This window comes from Colletotrichum costaricense (genome assembly GCF_030867565.1).
Source record: "Colletotrichum costaricense strain IMI 309622 chromosome Unknown Scaffold_19.1, whole genome shotgun sequence".
Classification (NCBI taxonomy): domain Eukaryota; kingdom Fungi; phylum Ascomycota; class Sordariomycetes; order Glomerellales; family Glomerellaceae; genus Colletotrichum; species Colletotrichum costaricense.
Window position 1 is genome coordinate 784,175 of NW_026848248.1, and position 20,752 is coordinate 804,926.

At 56.6% G+C, this 20,752-nt stretch overlaps 7 protein-coding genes across 7 annotated transcripts; 3 read left to right on the plus strand and 4 right to left on the minus strand.

Moving 5' to 3' along the window:
* Positions 1-668: 668 nt before the first annotated feature.
* Positions 669-1,830, plus strand: CCOS01_14102 (Mov34/MPN/PAD-1 family protein; the record flags this gene model as incomplete). The annotated part of the gene is made up of 3 exons (XM_060462246.1): positions 669-855; positions 922-1,193; positions 1,249-1,830. The coding sequence occupies 3 exons, from the start codon at positions 669-671 to the stop codon at positions 1,828-1,830; spliced, it is 1,041 nt and encodes a 346-aa protein (XP_060307342.1).
* Positions 1,831-2,076: 246 nt separating this feature from the next.
* Positions 2,077-3,003, minus strand: CCOS01_14103 (uncharacterized protein; the record flags this gene model as incomplete). Its single annotated transcript, XM_060462247.1, has 1 exon — positions 2,077-3,003. One exon carries the CDS (start codon positions 3,001-3,003, stop codon positions 2,077-2,079), a length of 927 nt encoding a protein of 308 aa, XP_060307343.1.
* Positions 3,004-3,480: 477 nt separating this feature from the next.
* On the minus strand, positions 3,481-4,842 carry CCOS01_14104 (coproporphyrinogen III oxidase; the record flags this gene model as incomplete). Its single annotated transcript, XM_060462248.1, has 2 exons — positions 3,481-4,500; positions 4,621-4,842. 2 exons carry the CDS (start codon positions 4,840-4,842, stop codon positions 3,481-3,483), a joined length of 1,242 nt encoding a protein of 413 aa, XP_060307344.1.
* Positions 4,843-6,986: 2,144 nt separating this feature from the next.
* Positions 6,987-7,624, plus strand: CCOS01_14105 (autophagy protein 8; the record flags this gene model as incomplete). Its single annotated transcript, XM_060462249.1, has 3 exons — positions 6,987-7,076; positions 7,286-7,503; positions 7,567-7,624. 3 exons carry the CDS (start codon positions 6,987-6,989, stop codon positions 7,622-7,624), a joined length of 366 nt encoding a protein of 121 aa, XP_060307345.1.
* Positions 7,625-8,868: 1,244 nt separating this feature from the next.
* CCOS01_14106 (ATPase) lies at positions 8,869-13,215 on the minus strand (the record flags this gene model as incomplete). Its single annotated transcript, XM_060462250.1, has 3 exons — positions 8,869-11,978; positions 12,031-12,952; positions 13,087-13,215. The coding sequence occupies 3 exons, from the start codon at positions 13,213-13,215 to the stop codon at positions 8,869-8,871; spliced, it is 4,161 nt and encodes a 1,386-aa protein (XP_060307346.1).
* A 2,415-nt stretch (positions 13,216-15,630) lies between these two features.
* On the plus strand, positions 15,631-17,806 carry CCOS01_14107 (uncharacterized protein; the record flags this gene model as incomplete). The annotated part of the gene is made up of 3 exons (XM_060462251.1): positions 15,631-16,438; positions 16,514-17,536; positions 17,763-17,806. 3 exons carry the CDS (start codon positions 15,631-15,633, stop codon positions 17,804-17,806), a joined length of 1,875 nt encoding a protein of 624 aa, XP_060307347.1.
* A 530-nt stretch (positions 17,807-18,336) lies between these two features.
* CCOS01_14108 (uncharacterized protein) lies at positions 18,337-19,810 on the minus strand (the record flags this gene model as incomplete). Its single annotated transcript, XM_060462252.1, has 2 exons — positions 18,337-18,699; positions 18,773-19,810. The coding sequence occupies 2 exons, from the start codon at positions 19,808-19,810 to the stop codon at positions 18,337-18,339; spliced, it is 1,401 nt and encodes a 466-aa protein (XP_060307348.1).
* Positions 19,811-20,752: the final 942 nt, after the last annotated feature.

The window sequence follows — 20,752 nt, forward strand, 5'->3', positions numbered from 1 at the left end:
GCACCGGATGGGACGCCATGTATGAGGTCACTGGGTCAAGATTTTTTGTTTTCCAAGTGGTTTTTTGGTGCATTTGGTGCCTTTTGATGCGGCATGTGAGTCTCTTGGGGTCATCCCAGTCACCCGCAATTCTCCGAACGCCGCACTTGACTTCGTGTCCATCTGTTACTTGTCACCTTGAGGTTGGCTATTCCTGACGGAAATAAGTCCGTCATCGAATTCCTCAGTCAGCGAGTTACTGTGTTACTGAGCACGGAATGAAGAGAATCTCGCAGGCCGATTGCGGACTCGACCGTCTGGGGCCTTTTTCAGAGATCTTGTCCAATGAACAGATATCGGACGTGCGCTTCCATTCCCTGCGCTGTCGCACGGCCCGAGCTGTGGCTGATCGCTGCTTGCGGCTCAATAATCGTGGCGAGAGACTTGCTGACTCAGAAAGAGCTTGCACACGTGACCTGGCGAGGCTCGAGCTTCCAATTGCTTGCACCTAGGCCCGATTCGTAGCTTAGCTAGGCGGGAAGGCAGCCTTAGCAGTTACGACACCACCACCACCATCACATACCCTGCCTCTACCCACCACAGCCCGAAACCACCACCGATTCAGCAACCCTCTATCTTCCCCCGAACCCGAACCAATCGACCTAGCGAAGCTACGAAATCCCTCTATCATGCCTGCCACCACCGCAGAGACTCTGTCTCTCGTTCAGCGGAATGTCTCCGTTGCCCCTCTCGTGCTTCTTTCCGTCGTCGACCACTACAATCGCGCGGTAGCCAAGGGATCGAAACGGAGAGTGGTGGGTGTTCTGCTGGGTTCAAATGACGGAAACAATGTCCGCGTATCCAACAGTTTCGCAGGTAAGGACTACTTGAGCGGAAGCTATCCATCTAGATCATCCCCGCGGTACTAATACATGCTCGCAGTGCCGTTCGAGGAAGATGATAAGGACCCCTCAGTGTGGTTCCTGGACCACAACTACGTCGAGGGAATGAATGATATGTTCAAGAAGGTCAACGCGAGAGAAAAGCTGATCGGCTGGTACCACTCCGGCCCCAAGCTGCGGGCGTCCGATCTCGAGATCAACGAGCTGTTCAAGCGCTACACCCCCAACCCGCTACTAGTCATCATTGACGTCCAGCCAAAGGAGGCGGGTGTGCCGACGGACGCATACTTCGCCGTCGAAGAGATCAAGGATGTGAGTGGCATTAGGTTATGCCGTACGAAGCCACTGCTAACAAATCTGATTGTAGGATGGTACCACCACGTCAAGAACCTTCGTCCACACCCCGTCGATCATCGAGGCCGAGGAAGCAGAGGAGATTGGTGTCGAGCACCTCCTTCGTGACATCCGCGATGTCGCTGTTGGAACCCTCTCGACGAGAATAACAAACCAGCTTCAGTCACTCCAAGGGCTGCATCTTCGTCTCCGCGATATCGGTGCCTACCTCCAGAAGGTTCTCGACGGCCAGCTGCCCGTGAACCATGCCATCCTGGGCAACCTGCAGGATGTCTTCAACCTCCTTCCCAACCTGTCCACGCCAAAGGCCGATGGCAAGTCCAGCGGCGGCGAGCTCTCTCACGCCATGAGCATCAAGACCAACGACCAGCTCATGGCCATCTACCTTAGCAGTTTGATCCGCGCCATCACTGCCTTCCACGACCTTATCGAGAACAAGATTCAGAACCGACAGCAGGCAGAGGAGAAGGAGGCCAAGAAGGAGGAGGAGGCGAACGGCAAGGACGGAAAGAAGGACGATAAGGCGAACGGTGTAAACGGCGAGAACAAGGAGGCCTCTGACAAGGAGAAGGAGGCGAAGAAGGAGAAGAAATAGAGGACTGCGCGACGACGCAGTGGACGGAGAAACCACACGCATTCAAAACACGGGAACTGATACCCGCGATAGACACTGGGGCGTGGGCATGTCATAATATCTCGGCGTCCTGGGGGGCAAGGCCGGGGAGGGAACAGGCAAATTCACAAGAAAAGAGTATGCCTTGTACAATGATAGCATGTTTTGACTGATGCCCTGAGACTCCCCCCGTGTTACTCTTCATCCAAGTGCTACACTGTCGAGTGACTACACATCCGCAACTAACCCCGCCATCTCCTCCCTGCTCACTCTCCTCTCAGTGACATACTTCCCCAAAGTATCCGCCCACTGCTCGGAGAGAAGACAAGCGAGCAGGTGTTTGCAGCAAGGCACACCACCATCATCCACGCCGTCCAGACTCAGGCCTCCAAACCGCCAGTCGCTCGCCTCGCGGTTGTCGTCCTCCCCGTCGTTCTCGACTTCATCTGCGCCCATGATGACCGGGTCCGAACGTACGTCGTGGCCCCCGCCACCGCTGCTGCCGCCGCTGCTGGCGCTGACGACTGCCGGAAACGCTTCGTACGCAAAGTTGGCGCAGGAGCAGTTCCAGGCGTCGAGGTGGACGAGGTACGTCGTCGACGCGGAGGCTGATGTCGCGACGGCGTGGTGTCTGCGGGTCATTGTTGAGGCTACGGAGCGGACGAGGTGGAATGCGGCGGCGGCTGACGGAGCTTGGTTTGTCGCTGGTTGGAGGCGGGGTGGTGGTGGTGACCCCTGTCCATCGGCGGCCGCTTCGGACGCGGCGTCGTTGGGATTGATACTGGGTTGACGTTGGCGGGCGGCGGGTGCGGGGTTGGCGGGGTTGTTTCCTTCTCGGTGGTCGTGGCCGCGGCCGAGGCCGGCGGAGGGAGGGGTGGTAGCCTCCGGAACCACGCGGGTGACGAGGTTCCGGTCTAGGAGGTCCAGGGCCGGGAGAAGGAGGGAGGGAAAGAGGACGTGGAGGGTTACCAGGAGCGGACGGTGGGATTGCGGGAGGGTTTTGAGGGGGTTTGCTGCGTCGGCCGCGTCGTTGCCGGCGGTGTTTCCTGGCGGTGGTAGAGGGGCCGAGGTGAGAGAGTTGATGAGGTCAGTGATGAGGATGCGGGGTGTCGGCAGGGTGTCTGACTGCGTTGATACCGGTGAGAAAGAAGACATGGCATAGCCCTTCTCGCCCTGCTTCTGGGTTGTGAGTATCGTTTGGTTTGTTGTTGAGCGATGACGGTATTGAGAGATAGAAATTGCGGTTCACTGAGCGAGGTTTGTAATGTGCTGCCTGGTTCACAGGTGTGAGGCTCATCAGCCAGAACTCATAGTCACCGAATTTGGCTCCGGATTGTACGCCCTATATGAGATGGAAGTCTGCATTCCCCAGCTTCGCCACAAATGAGGTTCTTATCAGTCGAATATTTGACCGAAGCTGGAATACCAAAACTCCGAAGCAATCAGGACGCAAGGTGATGAACAGAAGAAAATGTCTCTTTTGAGTTTTGCCGCCTCACAGCTTTTGTCTAATAATCACATTATGTCCGCCGCAAAATTTGGCATAATCTTACAGCAAATATCGCTTGCATCCGGTGCTCCGTAACCAGGTTCCCTCTTCTCCCCCTTCCCCTTATTTCTTCAGCCCTTCCTCTAAACCCACTCCTTGGGCGCTCTGAGGACATCCACGAGGCGTTGCTCGCGGCTCTTGGGCTCGGGCTCATGCATGTACTTCCAGCTGGCCGTCAGGGGCAGACTCATGAGGATACTCTCGACTCTGGAGCCGGGGGTGTTGAGGCCAAAGGCGGTGCCGCGGTCGTGGACAAGGTTGAACTCGACGTACTTGCCTCTGCGAATCTGCTGCCAGTCCTTCTCGGCCTCGTTGAAGGGCATGTCCTTTCTCTTCTCGAGGATGGGGAGGTAGCCGGGCAGGAAGGATTTGAGGCAGTCCTGGATGAAGGCAAAAGTGTTCTCGCGGTCCTTTTCGGTCTCGTCAAGGTCGTCAAAGAAGATGCCGCCGACGCCGCGGCACTCGCCGCGATGCTTGTTGTAAAAGTACTCGTCGCACCACTTCTTGAAGCGCGGGTAGTAGCTCTTGTCGTGCGAGTCGCACGTCTCCTTGAGCGTCTTGTGGAAGTGCACAGCGTCCTCGTCAAAGAGGTAGGACGGGGTCAGGTCGCTGCCGCCGCCGAACCACCAAGCCTGGGAGGTGCCGTCGGGGTTCGACGTCTCAAAGTAGCGGTAGTTGAGGTGGACCGTCGGGGCCATGGGGTTCTTGGGGTGCAGGACCATGCTGAGGCCGGCGGCGAAGAAGGGGAGGGAGTCGACGTTGTCGTCGAGGTTCTTGTGGTTCACGCGCATCTTGGCGATGGCGGGCTTGGGGAGGGTGCCGTAGACGACGGACACGCCGACGCCGCCCTTCTCAAAGACGTTGCCGTCCTGGAGCACGCAGGTGATGCCGCCGCCGCCCTCTTTGCGGTTCCATTCGTCCTTGCGGAACTTGGTGCCGTCGACCTTTTCGAGCTCCTTGACGATGATCTGTTGCTGTTCCTTGATGAACTTTTCCATACGCAGGCGCATGGGCGAGTCGACGGTAACTTCGGACTCCCGCTTGGTCAGGGCATCGCGCTCGGCCAGGGTCGGCGGATCGAGTTGGAAGGGTTCTTGGACGGCCTGGATCGGAGAGTGATGTTAGCGACGGTGGTGCTTTGATGCATCAATGGGAAAGGCGGAAGCTCCGGCATTGGGGGAGGTATTTGGGTTCGTGGTGGTGAAGGGTATATGTTGCAGTACCATCTTGTAGGCGATGGGAGCTGCAGCAGCGAGACCAATTGCGCCAATGAGGAAGCGGCTATAAGCGGCACCGGATTGTTGACCCTTGAAATGGGACTTTGAAGAGGAGGAGACGAGTCTGCGACCGAATTGAAGCTGTGGCTGCTTGGTGGTGATGGCGATTCTAGTTCGAGAGCTGGCGAATTGTGCAAGCAACCTCTGTGATTGCTTTGTGGATGCCATGATGGGCGACAAGGAATATAAATACAAACTCTATAATGGGAACGAACAACGAAGAAAAGAGCGACTTGGGTTGTTACAGGGAGGGAAAATCGGATGATTCGTTCTCAAGTGAGAGGCATAAGACCACTGGGTTGCAATCATGGACTGACTGGAACGTCGTTCGAGGATTGAGCCAGTCAGGCCAGCTGTAAAAGTAAATTCCGAAATCGTTCCACGTTGGTTAGGTGCGGGACCCCTGTCGCCCTTGCGCCGACCCAACGGAGCAGCATTGCACCTCAGCACTGGAGCTGTCCATCCAGCGCATCCACAGCCTGGACCGGGCTGTCTGCCGGCTCTGGGCCGCTGGAGAGGTGGGGTGAGGACCAGTGAGTCCGAGAATTGTGTATGTGACGCCGAACGCCGGACATGCTTCAACGGACCAACACGCGGTGAGGAAATGCCCCTGTATTGTTGCATGCTTATTTGTAGCTGTCATAGACCTGCAAAGTGATGGCCTTCGTCCAACCATACAGCAGTTTGGCTTTTCAATCCATCAGGCCAAGAGGCGTAGAACTCTTCTATGCCCTTGATAGGGTAGGTAGGTAGGAAGGGTAGCTCGCGTTCGCTCTCCTTCTGCAAGGTAAGCGGAAATGCAACCTTGGGTGCGCGGGGTGGAATGCCGGAATCTTCTTTTCCTCTTACAGAATCAAATAAGTCTTGAAACGCCTAAGTGTCTCTTTCAGAATAATTTCATCATATATGTATTCACACTTTTTCTTGGGTCTTGACTTGTGTTATCAAGTACATATATAATGAAAAGCAGCACAAGTATGAGAGCTGCCCAGCTGTCATCATGTCGGGAAAGGTAAAAGCGCTTGCATTCGCTTCCAATCTCTCAAGGGACCTGAGGTCGGTTATCGGAGGTCCAGAGTGGGGTCGCTTAAGTAAGATCGACAGATAAGAGCACTTGGGCCGTGTGTGTGGGTTAAAGTCCAGTGACAGTTCCTCTCTGTTGATGTCAACCTGGGACCTGAAGGGTCAATTGTTCCCGTGGTCGCTCAAAGTCCCATTGTGAGTGGGCTTTCGCAAACTGCTTCCCTCTCACCTCTTACTGGGGACAAATGACGTCAAGACGAGGATAGGTAGTCTGCAAAGGCATTGTACAAACCCCCCCCGTCCAAGGCTCTGAGTGACAATGCACTTCAAGCGGCTTTGAAGACAACAAACAGCTTTGCATGCACAGACAAGGCCGGCTTGCGTGCACGTATCAGGAGGTTGCGACTACGGTGATCCCGTGAGAGCTTTCAGCGGCTTACAGCCCCGTCTGAAAAGGGAACCAACCTCAGGTAGGCCCCTACTCTTTGGACCTAAGCAACTAAGGTAAGGCAAGGTACTCGTACTCCAATAGAATGGGACAGTGTGCCAGGACCTTCTCCTGTGACTCAAATCGGATCCAGAAAGGCGTGACAGGCTGCCAGGCTGTGTCAAGTGGCTGCGTGGACGGTCAGCTGCCTGCCTGTGGTCAATCTTTGCCCCAGCACCCGGAGCACCTGCGCTGGCCTCACAGTCTCACTGCGCCGCTGATTGCTGGGATTGCTGGGATGGCATCGGTGTCTTGCCCCGCTCCGATAATCCGATAAGGATAAGGACGGGAGGACCTGGAGTGCTGGAGTGGGAGGGAGCTGGCTGATGCAATGAGGATGAGGATGGGGAGGGGAGGGGAAGGGGGGGCGTGGGGTTGAGTTGAGCACCTCTCTCACCGGCTTAGTCATTCCGCGGCCATCAATGGATGTCACCCACCAGCCAATACACCGCGGAAAGGTACCTGGCTGGGCTTAGGTTCCTGCCTTTCTGGGTGCTCTGCTTTACCAACCAGCCGCCTGAGCCACCCAGACACTTCCAGTCAGTGACCGCCCATTCCCGTCCCCGTGTCTGACCCCAAGGCACCCCAAAGCAGGCGGCAACCGACCGTCCATCCTTCTTCTGCCTTTCGCAAACGGCCCCTCGTTACCTCAACTCTCCCTTCTACATACCCCGACGCATCAGGCACCACCAGTCGACAAACATCGAGCCATCTATATCTTGACCCTCGCCCAACTCCCCACGACCAGCCCATCTGCAAACCCACAACCCACTTCCACTTCACCCTCCACATATCCGTCATCATGCGATCCAAGTTCAAGGACGAGCACCCCTTTGAGAAGCGTAAGGCTGAGGCCGAGCGTATCCGCCAGAAGTATTCTGACCGTATTCCCGTACGTCGTAACTCTCCTTCTCTTCGCCCTCATTTCGTGGTTATTCCTCTGTAGTTTCTGTACAGAGATACAGCTCCGCCGTTTCGCCGTAGCTGCATTCGTCAGCTTCGCGCGTTACTGTCGGCTGCCCCACGTTCCCCGACCGTCACCGCCGATCTGCCTATCTACCTCTAGAAGTCCAAAAAACTGACAGCCTCCTCACAACACAGGTTATCTGCGAGAAGGTCGAGAAGTCTGATATCGCTACTATTGATAAGAAGAAGTACCTCGTCCCCGCCGACCTGACGGTTGGTCAGTTCGTCTATGTCATCCGCAAGCGCATCAAGCTCTCCCCGGAGAAGGCCATCTTCATCTTCGTCGATGAGGTGCTGCCGCCTACCGCAGCTCTCATGAGCAGCATTTACGAGGAGCACAAGGACGAGGACGGGTACGTTTCCGACCACTATATTACTTTGTAACAAGCTGTTTGTTGCTAACATGTTGTGTTCAGATTCCTTTACATCACCTACTCCGGCGAGAACACCTTTGGCGACTTTGAGATGGCTTAAGCCCCCGACTTTCTGACGGTCTAGTCACCTCACGGCTTCAGAATGTTCCCGGCGTTTCGGTCTGCTATGTAACGGTTCAGCACTTTTGGAATGGGTTTTCACACGGTTATCGGTCTCCCCCCACGAAGCAGGGGTTTATGAAGATACGCAGTCACGTTGTCGCTCGGAGTCACAGGATCAGGTGCAGCCTCCTGACCTGGTCACAGAGAAACTCCTGCGATGCTTGGGTACAATCCAAGAATTGAAGGCTAGCGGAGGACTATGCATGGAAATTGGCTTCACGGATACTAGGTGGAAACGTTTTCTTAGATCGCATATTCAGTCGCCTTCCATCACCTCTTACTTCCCTTCCCCTATATCTCTCACCTATAACTGTCGTGTGGGCTATGGTGACAATATTCTTGGCATTCTGTATAGCACTTCATTCGTTAGCGCGCCGTGCCAATCCTTGACCTGACCGTTCTTCTTCAAATTTCGTCCATGTATGGAACCAGACCGTTGCGATGATGTCCCCCAAGTTCAGTCGGTATCAGTATCGTGAGTGCCAGAGTACAGTCCACACGCTGAACAGTCCACACGCTGAAAGTCCACACGCAGAAGGGAATAAAGTGAAGCGACACAAAACGTGTCGAAGCTATGTCATGCGAGAGAGAAAGGCCCCTGAATGAGACGGTCAAAGAGCCGCAAATTTTGACATGGAGAAAAGGCATCCGGGATACACGAGCTCTCCGAGACCCCGACAGAAGTTGTGTTGTTTTTCTTCGGCTCGCCCCGGCTATTTCATGCATTAGACGCATCTTCTTTTTTTCGAGCGTGTTGAGCTTGGATGCTCGGGCGAACAGATGGCACGTCTGAGGGTGAGATGACACGAGCGAGAGACATCAGATTGTGTGGAGCTGCATAGGGGAGGGGGAGGAAAGGGCAACGGACAAAGTACAAAGGCTGTGTGTGATCTGGTCTGCATGGGGCTGAGGTGCTTCGTATTGTGTTTACTACTTTGTTTCTTTGATATGTGGTGGGAAAAAAAATTGAACTTTGTTTTTGATATTTCACCCATTCCTATCTATGAACTCCTAACTGATGATGATGATGATGATGATGATGATGACTTTGCGGGGGGCAGAAAATTCCAAAATGGTCCGCCCTCAAAGGGGGGATAGGGACTTGATATTACACTTTTTTAAAAAAGATTGAGAAAATATGGAACCATGTAACGGAAAAAAAAAACCAGCTCAAGATTTTGCCTAGTGACCCAGCATTTGCTGCATGGCGTTGAGGCGGTAACTCTCGCTCTTCTCCATGAGCTCCTCGTGCCTTCCCTTGGCGGCGACGGCGCCGGCCTCGACGACGAAGATGACGTCGGCCTTGCGGACCGTGTGCAGCCTGTGAGCGATGGCGATGACGGTGATGCCGCGCGCGGCGCGCTCGAGGCCTTCCTGCAGCGCCTTCTCGCTCTCGGCGTCGAGGGCGGAGGTGCTCTCGTCGAGGAGGAGGAGGCGGGGCTTGCGGACGAGGGCGCGGGCGATGGCGACGCGCTGGCGCTGGCCGCCGGACAGCTGGGAGCCGTTGGGGCCGCACTCGGTGTCGTAGCCCTGCGGGAGGGCGACGATGGTCTCGTGGATGTTGGCGAGGCGGCAGGCCTCTTCGATTTCCTCGTCGGTGGCGTCCTGGCCGGGGCGGGCGCCGAGGCCGACGTTGAACTTGACGCTGCCGTCGAAGAGGGCGCTGTCCTGGGGCACGACGGCGATGTCGTCGCGGAAGTCGGTGCCGTCGAACTTGGAGATGTCCATGCCGTCGATCTCGATTGTTCCCGTGCTGGCGGAGTACATGCGCTGGACGATGGCCATGACGGTGGACTTGCCGGCGCCCGAGGGGCCGACGAGACCGCAGAACTGGCCGGGCTGGATGGTGAAGGACATGTTGTCGAGGATCTGGACCTCGGGGCGGGCGGGGTAGGAGAAGGAGACGTTCTTGAAGGAGACGGCGACGCCGCCGCGGCCCGGGGAAGGGCGCGGGTTGGGGTTGGCGAGGGCCTCGACGTCCTTTTCCTTCTCCTTACCCTTGGAGGACTCTGACGCCGCGTCGGCGGCGTCGGCGGCCTTGCCTGCCGGGTCGGCGTCGGACTTGCTGAGGTCGAGGAGACTGAAGATTCTGGAGGCGGCCATGCGGGCGCGGGTGACCTCGGGGGCGAGGGTGAACATTTGACCCCACAGCTGGGCGCCAACGAGCATGGCGACGTTGATGATGAGGAACTGCGTCTGCGTGGCGTTACCGGCGACGATCTGCTTGGATCCCCACCAGTAGGCGAAGGCGTAGATGATGTTACCCGTGACGTTGGCGACGGCGAGCCAAATGTTGGCGAAAGTGACGGCCGAGATGATCTCCTTCTTGGGGTCCTTGAGGGCGCGCTTGTACTGGCCAAAGACCTCGTGCTCCAGGGAGAGGGTGGCGACGGTCTTGATGGAGTTGACGGACTCGACGGTGATGCCGACGGCGGTGGCGTAGGCGCCGGCGTGCTTCTCCTCGAACCGAGAGAGGACGCGGATCTGCATGATGCCGGAGCCCAGGAGCATGGGCACGATGACCAGGCAGACGATGGCGATTCTCCAGTTCAGAATGTGAGAGTAGATGATGGCGACAAACAAGTTGACAACGACGGCGAAGATGGTTCCCATGATGGAACCGCTGAAGCCACCGATGGACGCCGCATCCTTGGTGATGAGAGACAGGAGCGATGAAGGGTTGCGGGCTCCGGACTGGTGCCACTCGAGCTCCTGCTGGAAGAGGGCGCGGAACGAGCCGACACGGATCTTGTACAGGAGCTTCTCGGCGATGTAACCAAAGGCGGACCAACTGCACAAGTTGGCGACGAGTTCGACGCAGGCGAGCATGAAGAAGAGGCCGGCGAAGAAGGCACCTCTGCTCTGGATGTAGCTGGGCTCGTTGCAAGGGCTGGCAACGCCAATGGCGAAACCGAAAATGGTACCAGATGCGCTGAAAGTGCAGCCGACAATGAAGGCGGACACCATGGCGAGGAGGAGGTAGAGAATGTGAGGGCGGACCATGACGCCAGCCTTCTTGGTGATCCACCAGGTTGACCTGTCGTTGTCGAGACCGCTGTTCTCGGTCTCCAGGGCCGCGTTCTTCTTCTTTTTCTTGAGCTCCTTGGCCTCCTTCTTGAGTTGCTTCTTGGTCTTCTCGGTCACGACAGCATCCGTGCCCGCCTCCGTTTCGATGGCCCTGGCAAGATCCTTGGGGTCGACGCCGGGCGGCTCGGCGTCCACAGAAGCCGCGGACGACTCGACGGCGGTGCTTGCGCGAGAGGGAGCCTTCTCTTCCTCGGAGCCGTTGATGTTTTGCAGGTTGACCAAGTTAGCGTAGGCACCGTTGCGGGCGATGAGATCAGCGTGAGTTCCCTGCTCCATGATATCACCAGCGCTCATGACAATGATGTTGTCGGCGTTCTTGATGGTGGAGAGACGGTGAGCAATGGAGATGAGGGTTCTGCCCTTGGAGACATTCTCGACAGCCTTTTGAATACGGGCTTCACTGGCAGAGTCCAAGGCGGCGGTGGCCTCGTCGAGAATCAAAATCTTGGGGTCACGAATGAGAGCACGGGCGAGGGCCACACGCTGTCTCTGACCACCACTGACGAGCTTACCACCACTGCCGACGGCGGTTCCGAATCCATGCTTGAGGCGGTCGATGAAGGAAGTGGCGTCGGCCAGGTCGGTTGCGTTCTGAACGAGCTTGACAATCTCGACAACTTCGGGTCCGTACTTCTGGGCGGCGGTGTTGAGGTCCTCTCCGGCCATGAGATCTTCGGCAAGCTGGGCGAGCTGGGGTCCGTAGAGCGTTTCCTTGAGTCTCTGGTGCTCCTCCTTGGGCGAGTTGACGAGACCGAGAGCAATGTTTTCGATGACGGAGCGGTCGAGCAGGGAAGGTTCCTGCTGGACGAGACTGATGTAACTGCGGACGTTTCTCACGTTGAGGTTGCGGATATCCTGGCCGTCGATGAGGACTGTGCCCTCCTTGGGGTCATAGATTCTCGTGGCAAGGCCGGCGATGGTCGACTTTCCGCTGCCAGAAAGACCGACGATGGCAGTGTACTTTCCACCGGGGCAGACAAGAGAGATGTTCTTGAGCACGTCCGTATCGGGGCGCGAGGGGTAAGAGAAGGTAACTCCGCGGAGTTCAACCTCGCCGTGGATATTGGTGGGCAGTCTGTCACCGTCCTCGGTGACGGAGTCAATAGTGGAGTGCTTGTCGATGTCCTCCCGGAGCTTGACAAAGGCAGCGGCTGCTGATCCGAAAAGGGGCAGCAGAGGTGCGATGGTACCGAGCATGATACAGGCTAGTCGTAGTCAGCAAAGTTGTCCCAAGTAGTATAAGAACGAAGTACATACCGTCGACAATGAGGAACACAACGGTGTAAATGTCACCAACCGAAGTGCCGTCACCAGTTCCAGCAACCGATCTGGAGATGGCCTTGCTACCTTGCCAGTAGGCGAGGGCGTTCGCAGCGTAGGCGATGAAGTACAAGAGTCCGGCGTTGGAGGCAGCAGCAATGGCCTTCTTGATACCCTCCTTCTGAGCGACCATGACATGGCCGGCGAACTTGTTCTCGAGGCGAGGTCCGGCGCCAAACGCCTGGACGACGGCGACGTGAGACAGTGCCTCTGAAGCGATGGACGAAGCCTTAGCCATACCCTCCGACATGGCTCCGCTCCATTTCTGGATGTAGCTTCCGCAAATCATGGACGCGAGCAAGTAGGCGGGAATGAGCGAAACCAGCATGCCGGCGAGGGGCGCGTACTTGATGAAGCCGATAACGTACGCGGTGACGAAGAAGGAGATTGTGCCGATGAAGTGACTGACTTTCTCGGACGTTCCGGACTGAATAGTTTGGATATCGGAGTTGAGGCGGGACGAGACCTCACCGGCCTGTCTGCTCTCGAAGAAGCCGACATCCTGTCTCAGCAAGCTCTGGAAGTACGTCTCGCGGAGGCGGGATGCGAGTCTCTGGCTGATGATTCCCCAGCAGGTGGTGTGCGTGTAGATGAGGCAGAAGGCGACGCAGGTGATCCAGACGAGTTTGATGACTTTGTCGTTGACGGCGTCCTGGTAAGCGCCCACATCTCCGATTCCGTCGGCGCAGGTGGCGCCGTTCATGTCGTCAATCAGCTGTCCGAAGAGAATACCCATCAGAGGGAACGGGACACCCGAGCCGATGGCGGCAATGGTGCCCACGCAGACCAGCGTGTAATCGAGCCATGTTGGGTTGGCGTAGAAAAGCAGCTTGAAGAAGCTGAAGACAGTCTCGAAGCGCTGGGAGAGGATGGTCAGTCTCTCTTCGCACAGGTACACGTACTCAAGGAAGGGAAGAGACCGAGGCCAAGAGAAAAAATAAAATGCTGAAAATGTGATTCAGATTCAGCCCAGCCCAGACGTGCAACACTCACCTTTCCCTTTGGTTTCGCGACTCCGGTAGTCTCTGTTGATGTTGTCTGTACTTGTTGTTGCTCTGGTGATGTCGAGAGAGCAGTATCAGCCTTCTCGGCCGCAGCCGATCGTGAGTCTTGGTCAGGCATGGTGATCCGACCTTGAACTGACGAACAGGTATCAGGGAGAGTTTGACCGCTTTTCGCAATTGAAGCAGATGGTTAAGAAAGGAGCTCTCTCTCATCGCCAGCCCCCAGAAACACAGAGACTTGGCGTGCAGCTGGTGGCAAGGAAGAGCTCAGCGAAAGCGTCGAGCGAGGTCCAACCGTACAGGGCAACCTTGCCGTTCTTTGCACCATGCCAGAACCAGAACCCAGAAGTGGAGGCGATTTTTGTTTTGTGTGTTCATTGGCATCCGCAGCATTAGCGGGTAATTAGGGGAGTCATTCCCAAGACCAGCCAACAGTAGCGAGCATTTGCTTGGCTTCACAGGCTTTGATGACAGCACATTTCACAGAAGCGACTCGAGTCTCCGCTGGGGGCAATTGTAACTTGCCCACGTACCTTGTCAGGCTAGCAGTGGAAGCAGCATGGACGGGACGTTAGGGAGGGTAGGTATCTGTTCCCCGTAGGTGAGGTGGGTGGTAATGCAAAGTACCCTGCCGTGGAGTAGCCGAGTTAGGGAGCTGAGAGGGCCACGAGGGGGGCATGCCGTAACGAGGGGGGGGAGAACGGCGACCGACGCCCACCGCCGACTGTGATCCCCCCCTGCGGAACGGTATACGGCACTGCTTTCTTGCGACATTTCATAGGTGGTCCTGGAGGGAGGTTCGGGGATCGTTAAGCGGCGAGAGACCAGTGACCGCAGCAGCCACGGTAGACGATCACGCTACTGCGGGAGTTGACGGTTGTAGCGGGATGTGCAATGTGCTACGGCACGTGAAGGGTACTGGCGGCATCCCTGGAGGGAGTGTGTAGTGTTTGTGGGCGAGGCCACATGTACAGATGTACATTGGCGCATTCGCGATAGCATCTGATAGCGATTTGTGAGGGTCAAAGGGGGTGAAAGAATCAGACAAGCAGATGGAGCGAGTGGATGTGGGGCCGAGGACCGGACTGTGGGTTCGGATCAGATAATTTGTCTTGGCGGAGACGGCCCATCCCTTCCGGATTAAGTAAGGCTGGAGACGCCAACCCGAACGGGTACAAAATACCTAGGTACCTTACCTTGGTCCACCTCAGTGTACGAAGTACATCGGTACGGACACCCATGTTTCTTTCTTGCTCCTTGCTCCTTGCTCTCTGCCTATACTCCATTCTCTACGCAGTATTTTTTTTTTTTTTGCGGATCTGCCAAACTTGTTGTCCATTCGGAAAGCTTTACGGAATACTTCTTGAGATTTCCTGATCTTCCCATGTCGTGAATAAAAAATTTCAGAGAAGCCATTGTGACGGCCCCGGCCATGGCTGCTCCTGGGGAAAATGGCGCATCTCTTCTGGCGCTGGGCACCCACACACACCATTTCCCATTGAGGGTACATTCCACCGCCACACCCACTCATCCACTTCATCTCGAATTTGCAAAAGAAGGCGTCATTGGGTACACACATCTCGCTGGTGTGTAGCAGTGAGGAGCAAGGCCAATTGCGAATCCCGTGTCTTTTGCTGTGTGCTGCAGTGAGAACCTTTGGCGGCATTAGCTTCAACGGCCGATCCATTCAGCATCTCTACTCCGTTGCTTCATTACCAAGGTACTCGGTAGAAGCAACGGAAAGCAAAGGAACCCGAGATGCCCTGGAAAGAAGAAAGAGAGGAGAATTACAGTTTTTTTTTTCTACCCTTGAATTCCGAACAGTGCTGCTGCCCACTGAAAACGAGGCGCAGTGCCCCAACGCGTACAGAGTACCTTGGTTTCCTTCATTTTGTTGGTCTTTTTTAGGCTTGTCAACTTGTTCATGCTTGTGTTTTGTTAGGTAATGCTGATTAGATCCCAGCTCAGCCAGTCCGCTTCTTAGACCCGGCGCTGGGAGTGGCTTGCATGTCTCTGAACGGATCTGATAACTTTAACTCCTCCACCATCTGATAATTCTCAGACCCCTCCCAACAACACCCCTCCAACCACCAAAAAAAAAAAAAACCAAAAAAAAAAAGGCTCCAACAAAACGCCGTTCTACGAAGACATCCCCGAACAACCGAACCGAGCAAAAATGCCCCCCCCCTTTGAACTTCTACAAGCCGCAGATTTATGACGACGGCAATTTCAAGATCCGCGCAACTTTACCCATAGTATTCTAATCCTTCCAAGAAAGTCACAATGTAGCAATACCTACAATACATACATTAGGGGGGAATTGCCCTTTTACAAATTCTCCCAAACTCCCCGGCGGCTCCAAAACCCACCCAGCCATGCCGTCATCTCCGCTGTCGCTTTCCCATTCCCCTCCCTACTGACTGACAGTGACGCCGCCGGTGCGAGAGTGTCACTCAAGTCCCGTCCGTCGGCCCCTGGACCTCGTCTTCCCTCTCCTATTTTTCTGCTGCTCCCCTTCCTTGCGATCGCCGCCATGGCCAAGCGGATCCTTCGCCCAGCACTCTCGGCTGCAAGGCGTCTCATTCTCCGAGCCAGCCCTCGGCTCGACCTGCCCCTTTCCTCGTGTTCCTCGCCGCCCTCCTGCTTCTACTCCTCCTTGGTCTTGGCCCAGCCTCGGAGGGGTGAATCTGGAATTGGGTCCTCCATGTTGGGAAAAGGATTCGTCGGTGGTGGTGGGATCCAACAACGGGCAACTTTAACCAGTCTGAGCAGCGTCACCCGCAGAGTACAAGCACCACCACCACCACCAGCTCCAGCACGCCAGCACCAGCTCCGGTCCGATGCAGGCCCTCCGCTCGGCTTCCGGCGGACGCTATCTTTATGTTTGCTCCTGTCCATGCGAATGTTCTCGTCCGCAACTGCCACAGCCTCTGCATCTGCATCCCCATTTGCATCTTCACTCCCTTCCCTCGCCTCTACTTGCCTCCCTCTTCATCAAGCCTCGCCGCTAGAGTCCTATAGCTCCAACCGGTCTTATTCTTCCTCTACTTCCACTTCCTCCTCCTCCTCCTTCTCTCATTCAGACGTCGTTGTAGATTCCAACGACTCCTCTACATTTCCGACTACAGCAGACAAGATGGGCTCTCTTCCTGGTGCTATTCCCCCCTTCAAGGTCTTCGTCATCGGAGGTCTCTCCTACGCCGGTGTCTCTACCACCTTGAACCTGCTCGACCTGAGCAGCGGCAAGTCGCCTCGTCTTGCTCACATTCCCTACGAGCACCACCCAGACTTCAAGAACGTCCCCGTCGAGATCACTCTTGTCGACGAGCGTGATGGCTTCTGTAAGACACCCTGAAGCTTCCGAACCTGAAGCTCACAGACTATATCACAACCCCGCTAACATAACCCCTCCAAAGTCCACCTAATCGGCTCCCCCCTCGCCTTCGCCGACTCCAAATACGCAGCAAAGTCCTGGGTAAAGTTCGAGGACATCGCCTCCCTCCAGCGCCCCAACGTCCGCTTCGTCCAGGGCTCCGTCTCCAAAGTCGACCCGGCCACGAAGACGGCCACCGTCCTCGACCACGCCACCAAGCAACCCCAGGACTTCTCCTACGACTTCCTCGTCGCCGCCTCTGGCCTCCGCCGCGTCTTCCCCGTCGTGCCCCAGTCCCTCACCCGCAAGCAGTACCTCCTCGAGGCCGAGGAACAGATCGACGCCGTCCGCAACGCCCCCGACGGCGTCGTCGTCGTCGGCGGCGGCGCCGTGGGCATCGAGATGGCCGCCGAGCTCAAGCTCGTCGAGCCGGACTCCAAGGTCACCCTCGTTCACTCCCGCGACAAGCTCCTCTCCTCCGAGGGTCTGTCGGACGAGTGCAAGGACAAGGCCCTCGAGCTCACGCGCGAGGCGGGCGTCAACGTCCTCCTGAACCACCGCGTAAAGGAGACGCGCAAGCTCGACCCCTTGCCCAACGGCCGCGCCCGCCACGAGATTGAATTCACAAACGGCGACAGGCTCGTCGCCTCGGAGGTCGTCATGGCCATCTCCCGCAGCGTCCCGTCCACGGACTACCTCCCCGCCGCCGCAAAGGACGAGGAGGGCTACGTCAAGATCCACCCCAACATGGTCCTCAAGGGCGACGGCAACGTCCCCAACGCCGAGGACCACATCATCGTGGGCGACATCTGCCTGTGGCCCGGCATCAAGCGGTGCGGCACGGCGATGCACATGGGCCACTACGCCGCCATCAACGCGCACCAGCTCATGCTGGCCAAGCTCACGTCGGGCGCGCACAAGCCCACGTTCTCGGAGCTCGGCCCCGTCGAGCCCATGATCGGTTTGGCGATTGGGAAGAAGGCCGTCGCGAGCGGGCCCGTTGTGGGGACTACGTGGGGTGAGGATGTCATGCACGCGTACTTTAGAGACGACCTCGGCTTTACCAGTGAGTTACTTTTTTTCTTCTTTTTTTTGGCTGTGTTTTTTTGGTTGTGTTTTCCTTGACTCTTTGGATCCCACCGGCGCCGACCGGCCTTCCCTGTCTACTACCCTCTCCTCTCTTCTGTGTTCCTCTCCTCCTTTTCACACGCCCCCCCTTCTCCGACTCGACCCCATCGTCAGTGAGAGATTGATTGATTGCTAACCGTTGCGTGCGTGTTCTCCCACAATAGTCTGCTGGAACCACCTCGGTCTCGGAAGGGCCCCCGACTCTTGACTCTTGTGTTGTTGATGAATTAAAAAAAATGCATAAAATGGATTTTTGAGGGTTTATTTTTTGGGTTTCAAAGGTGTTCTTGGGAGTACAATGATGAACGAAAGACGGACGCAATAAGTTCCGTCTCTTGGGGGTTAGTTTAGACTAAATTGGCTAGACTTTGGAATGCAAATGATGTTCCTCATGAGTGTATACTGCCTAGACCTTTTTTCTCTTCATTTTGGTGTGTCGCTGTCAAGATTCAGAGCCTGGGTAAGGTTAAGTAAGGTAGGTCACGCAAATTAATGTCACCAAGGCATAATCAATCAGATCAGATCAGATAAGATTGCGTCCGAAAAAAAAAAGAGTAGTGACACAAAATTCTTCCCCAAAATGACACCTTCCTAGCTTTGTCTGCATATCTTCCATGTACATTATTCCCACGCCCACATACCGCAACACTTTTAGATTTCAAACAAGACTCATAATCCACACATACATAGTATCTCACTGTGTCATAGATGTACCTACCACCCAATGTGTCTGTCCTCTTACAACTTGGGCACAAGCTGGATCCTCATACCGCCCACAACCTTCTCGTTATCCCCCAGCGGGCAAAGCTGGAAGAACCTCTCGCGCGAGCACCGCACGAACGCGCTGCGCTTGTGCGGCAGGTCGACGAACTTGTCGAGCCCGAACCCGTGCATGAAGTCGTACATGAGCACCGTGTCGTTGGTCTTCTTGGGCTCGCCCACGACCCAGGTCGTGCGCGGGTCGTCGAGGTAGAGGAAGTGCATCAGCGAGGACCACCACGCCGTCACGCGGTGGGGGCCCCGGAAGCGCACGTCGCCGACCAGGGAGTGGCGGCCGCGGTCCCAGTCCTGGGCGTCGTAGTAGCCGCCCAACTTGTCCTCCTGTTGATGATTTGTTAGTGATTATGAAAACTTTTTGTAGGCTGGAATGCGGGAGACAAGAGAGAAGACGCACCTTGGCCCAGTAGACCTCAAAGTAGGCGAAAAACGTGTCCTCCCACGCGGCGAGGATGGCAAACTGGTGCGGGTCCTCGTCAATCTTGCGCAGGTACTCGCGGTGCTGGTCGAGCGTGCCCGTCTCGTTCCACCCCTGCGACACGCGCGGGTCGTTCTGCCACTCGTGGAACAGGTGGAGGTGCTCCGCGTTGCGGTAGTCGAGCGCCACCATGCTGAACGTCTCCTTGAGGTGGGGGATCCAGCGGCTGTACACCGTCGCGCCCGGCGCGGGCTTGGCCGGGCGGATCGGGTGCCACGCCTGCTGGTAGAGGTTCGGGTTGGACGGGTCCGAGGCCGGGACGGCCGTCATGGTGTGCTGCAGAGGGGTAAGGGGGTACGAGGACAGAGGGTTGTCGAGCGCCGCGGGGGACTCCTGAGGGAGCCAGACGGGACGGGGGCCAAAGGGCGATCCGGCGCCCTGCCAGAAGGCGGAGCGGAGGAGGACGACGGTGGATTGCTCCGCGGAGGCGGCGGGCTTCTGGGCCTCCGTCTGGGTCGGGTGCTCGATGGCGAGGAGGACATCGCGGAGCTGCTGGCCGAGGGTATCGGCGCTGGCGCCGCGGAGCTCGAGGCGGACGAGCTCCTCGTTGGGGCGGAGGACGAAGATGACGTAGACGAGGAGCCAGGCCTGGGCGAGCGTGGGCTTGGTCTTGCCGTCCCACGAGAAGACGGTGCTCGGGGAGCGGCGGGCGCGGGCCCAGGCGCTGTTGTTGGAGTCGGCCGGGAGCTCGCTCGACTTGAGGTCCGCGGGCTCGGAGAAGTAGAGGTTCTCGCTGTGAAGACGCTCGGGGAGGGGAGTCGTCTGCTTCTTGGTGTTGTTGTCCTGGGCGGCGAGGGGCGTGAGGCGGTAGAAGTGAAGGCCGCCCTCTGACGTCTTGCCGGCGAAAGTGTCGTGGTTGAAGGCGCGCTGGACGGCGTACTCGGCGTGGTACGGGTGAGGGAGCTTGATGATGCTCTCGCTGGAGGAGACAGCGGACAGAGAGATTGGTGCCGACATGATTGCGGTTGATGTGTGAAGGCTATCCCCAAACTGACTGAATATAGTTGAAAACGAATTGGGAATAGCAGACAAGGCTTCTCGAGGAGGGTATCAAAAACGTGGAAGAGGTTCCTCGATGCTTGACTCCGAGATTCTGTGAAGGGACAGATAGGAAAGCAAAAGTTCACGGAGAAAGTTGCCCAAGGTTCAGCTTCGAGTTCGGAGCTTCGCGGGCATTCATGCCACCACCGCCTACTCCTTTGGAAGACATACCGAGTTAACGCCATTGGGTCCCTGGTCTCCAAGAGTCCAATGCCATTACATGATGACCCTGGTCCATTGACAAACGGAAGCCCGCCGCTCACTTGTCTTTGCGTGTCTGCCGCCATGCCACGCCATGCCTTGCCATGGCTCATGGTTTTTTTTTTTTTTCTTCAATAGGCTGCAGGGCGCGCGACGCAAGAGAGCTTCAAGCGAGGAAGCGAAGCGACTGGTAGCTCCAGCCTCCAGGACCGGCCCATGACATCGTCTCCAGCACACCATCCATCACAACTTCTGGGGCACGGGGTGGTGGTCAGAGTGAAGTTCAACGGCGGGGCACATTTGTACCTTGACTCCACGGTAGCGAAGGGGTGTGTGTCTATATGCGAAGAAAAGGGTACAACTGAGTACAAGGAGGATCAATGTACGCGGGCATGGTCGACGTTGAAGGGGGGCCTCACTCTTCACCCCTCCATCACTGAGGTGGCCTGCGGCGAAACGCCGAGACCTCGGGCCAGAAGGGTTCCCAGGCCAGGGTAGGTAGGCGACGAAATGCTCCGAAGAAAATTTGAGTTTCACAGCCTGTGCCACTCTTCAGAATAGATCTGATAACCAAGAGGGCGTTGGGGTTGATGGAAACGGGGTTCGTGGCGGTCGTCCCTCGTAGTTGATGTATCGCCGTCAATTGCGTGCGTGGCG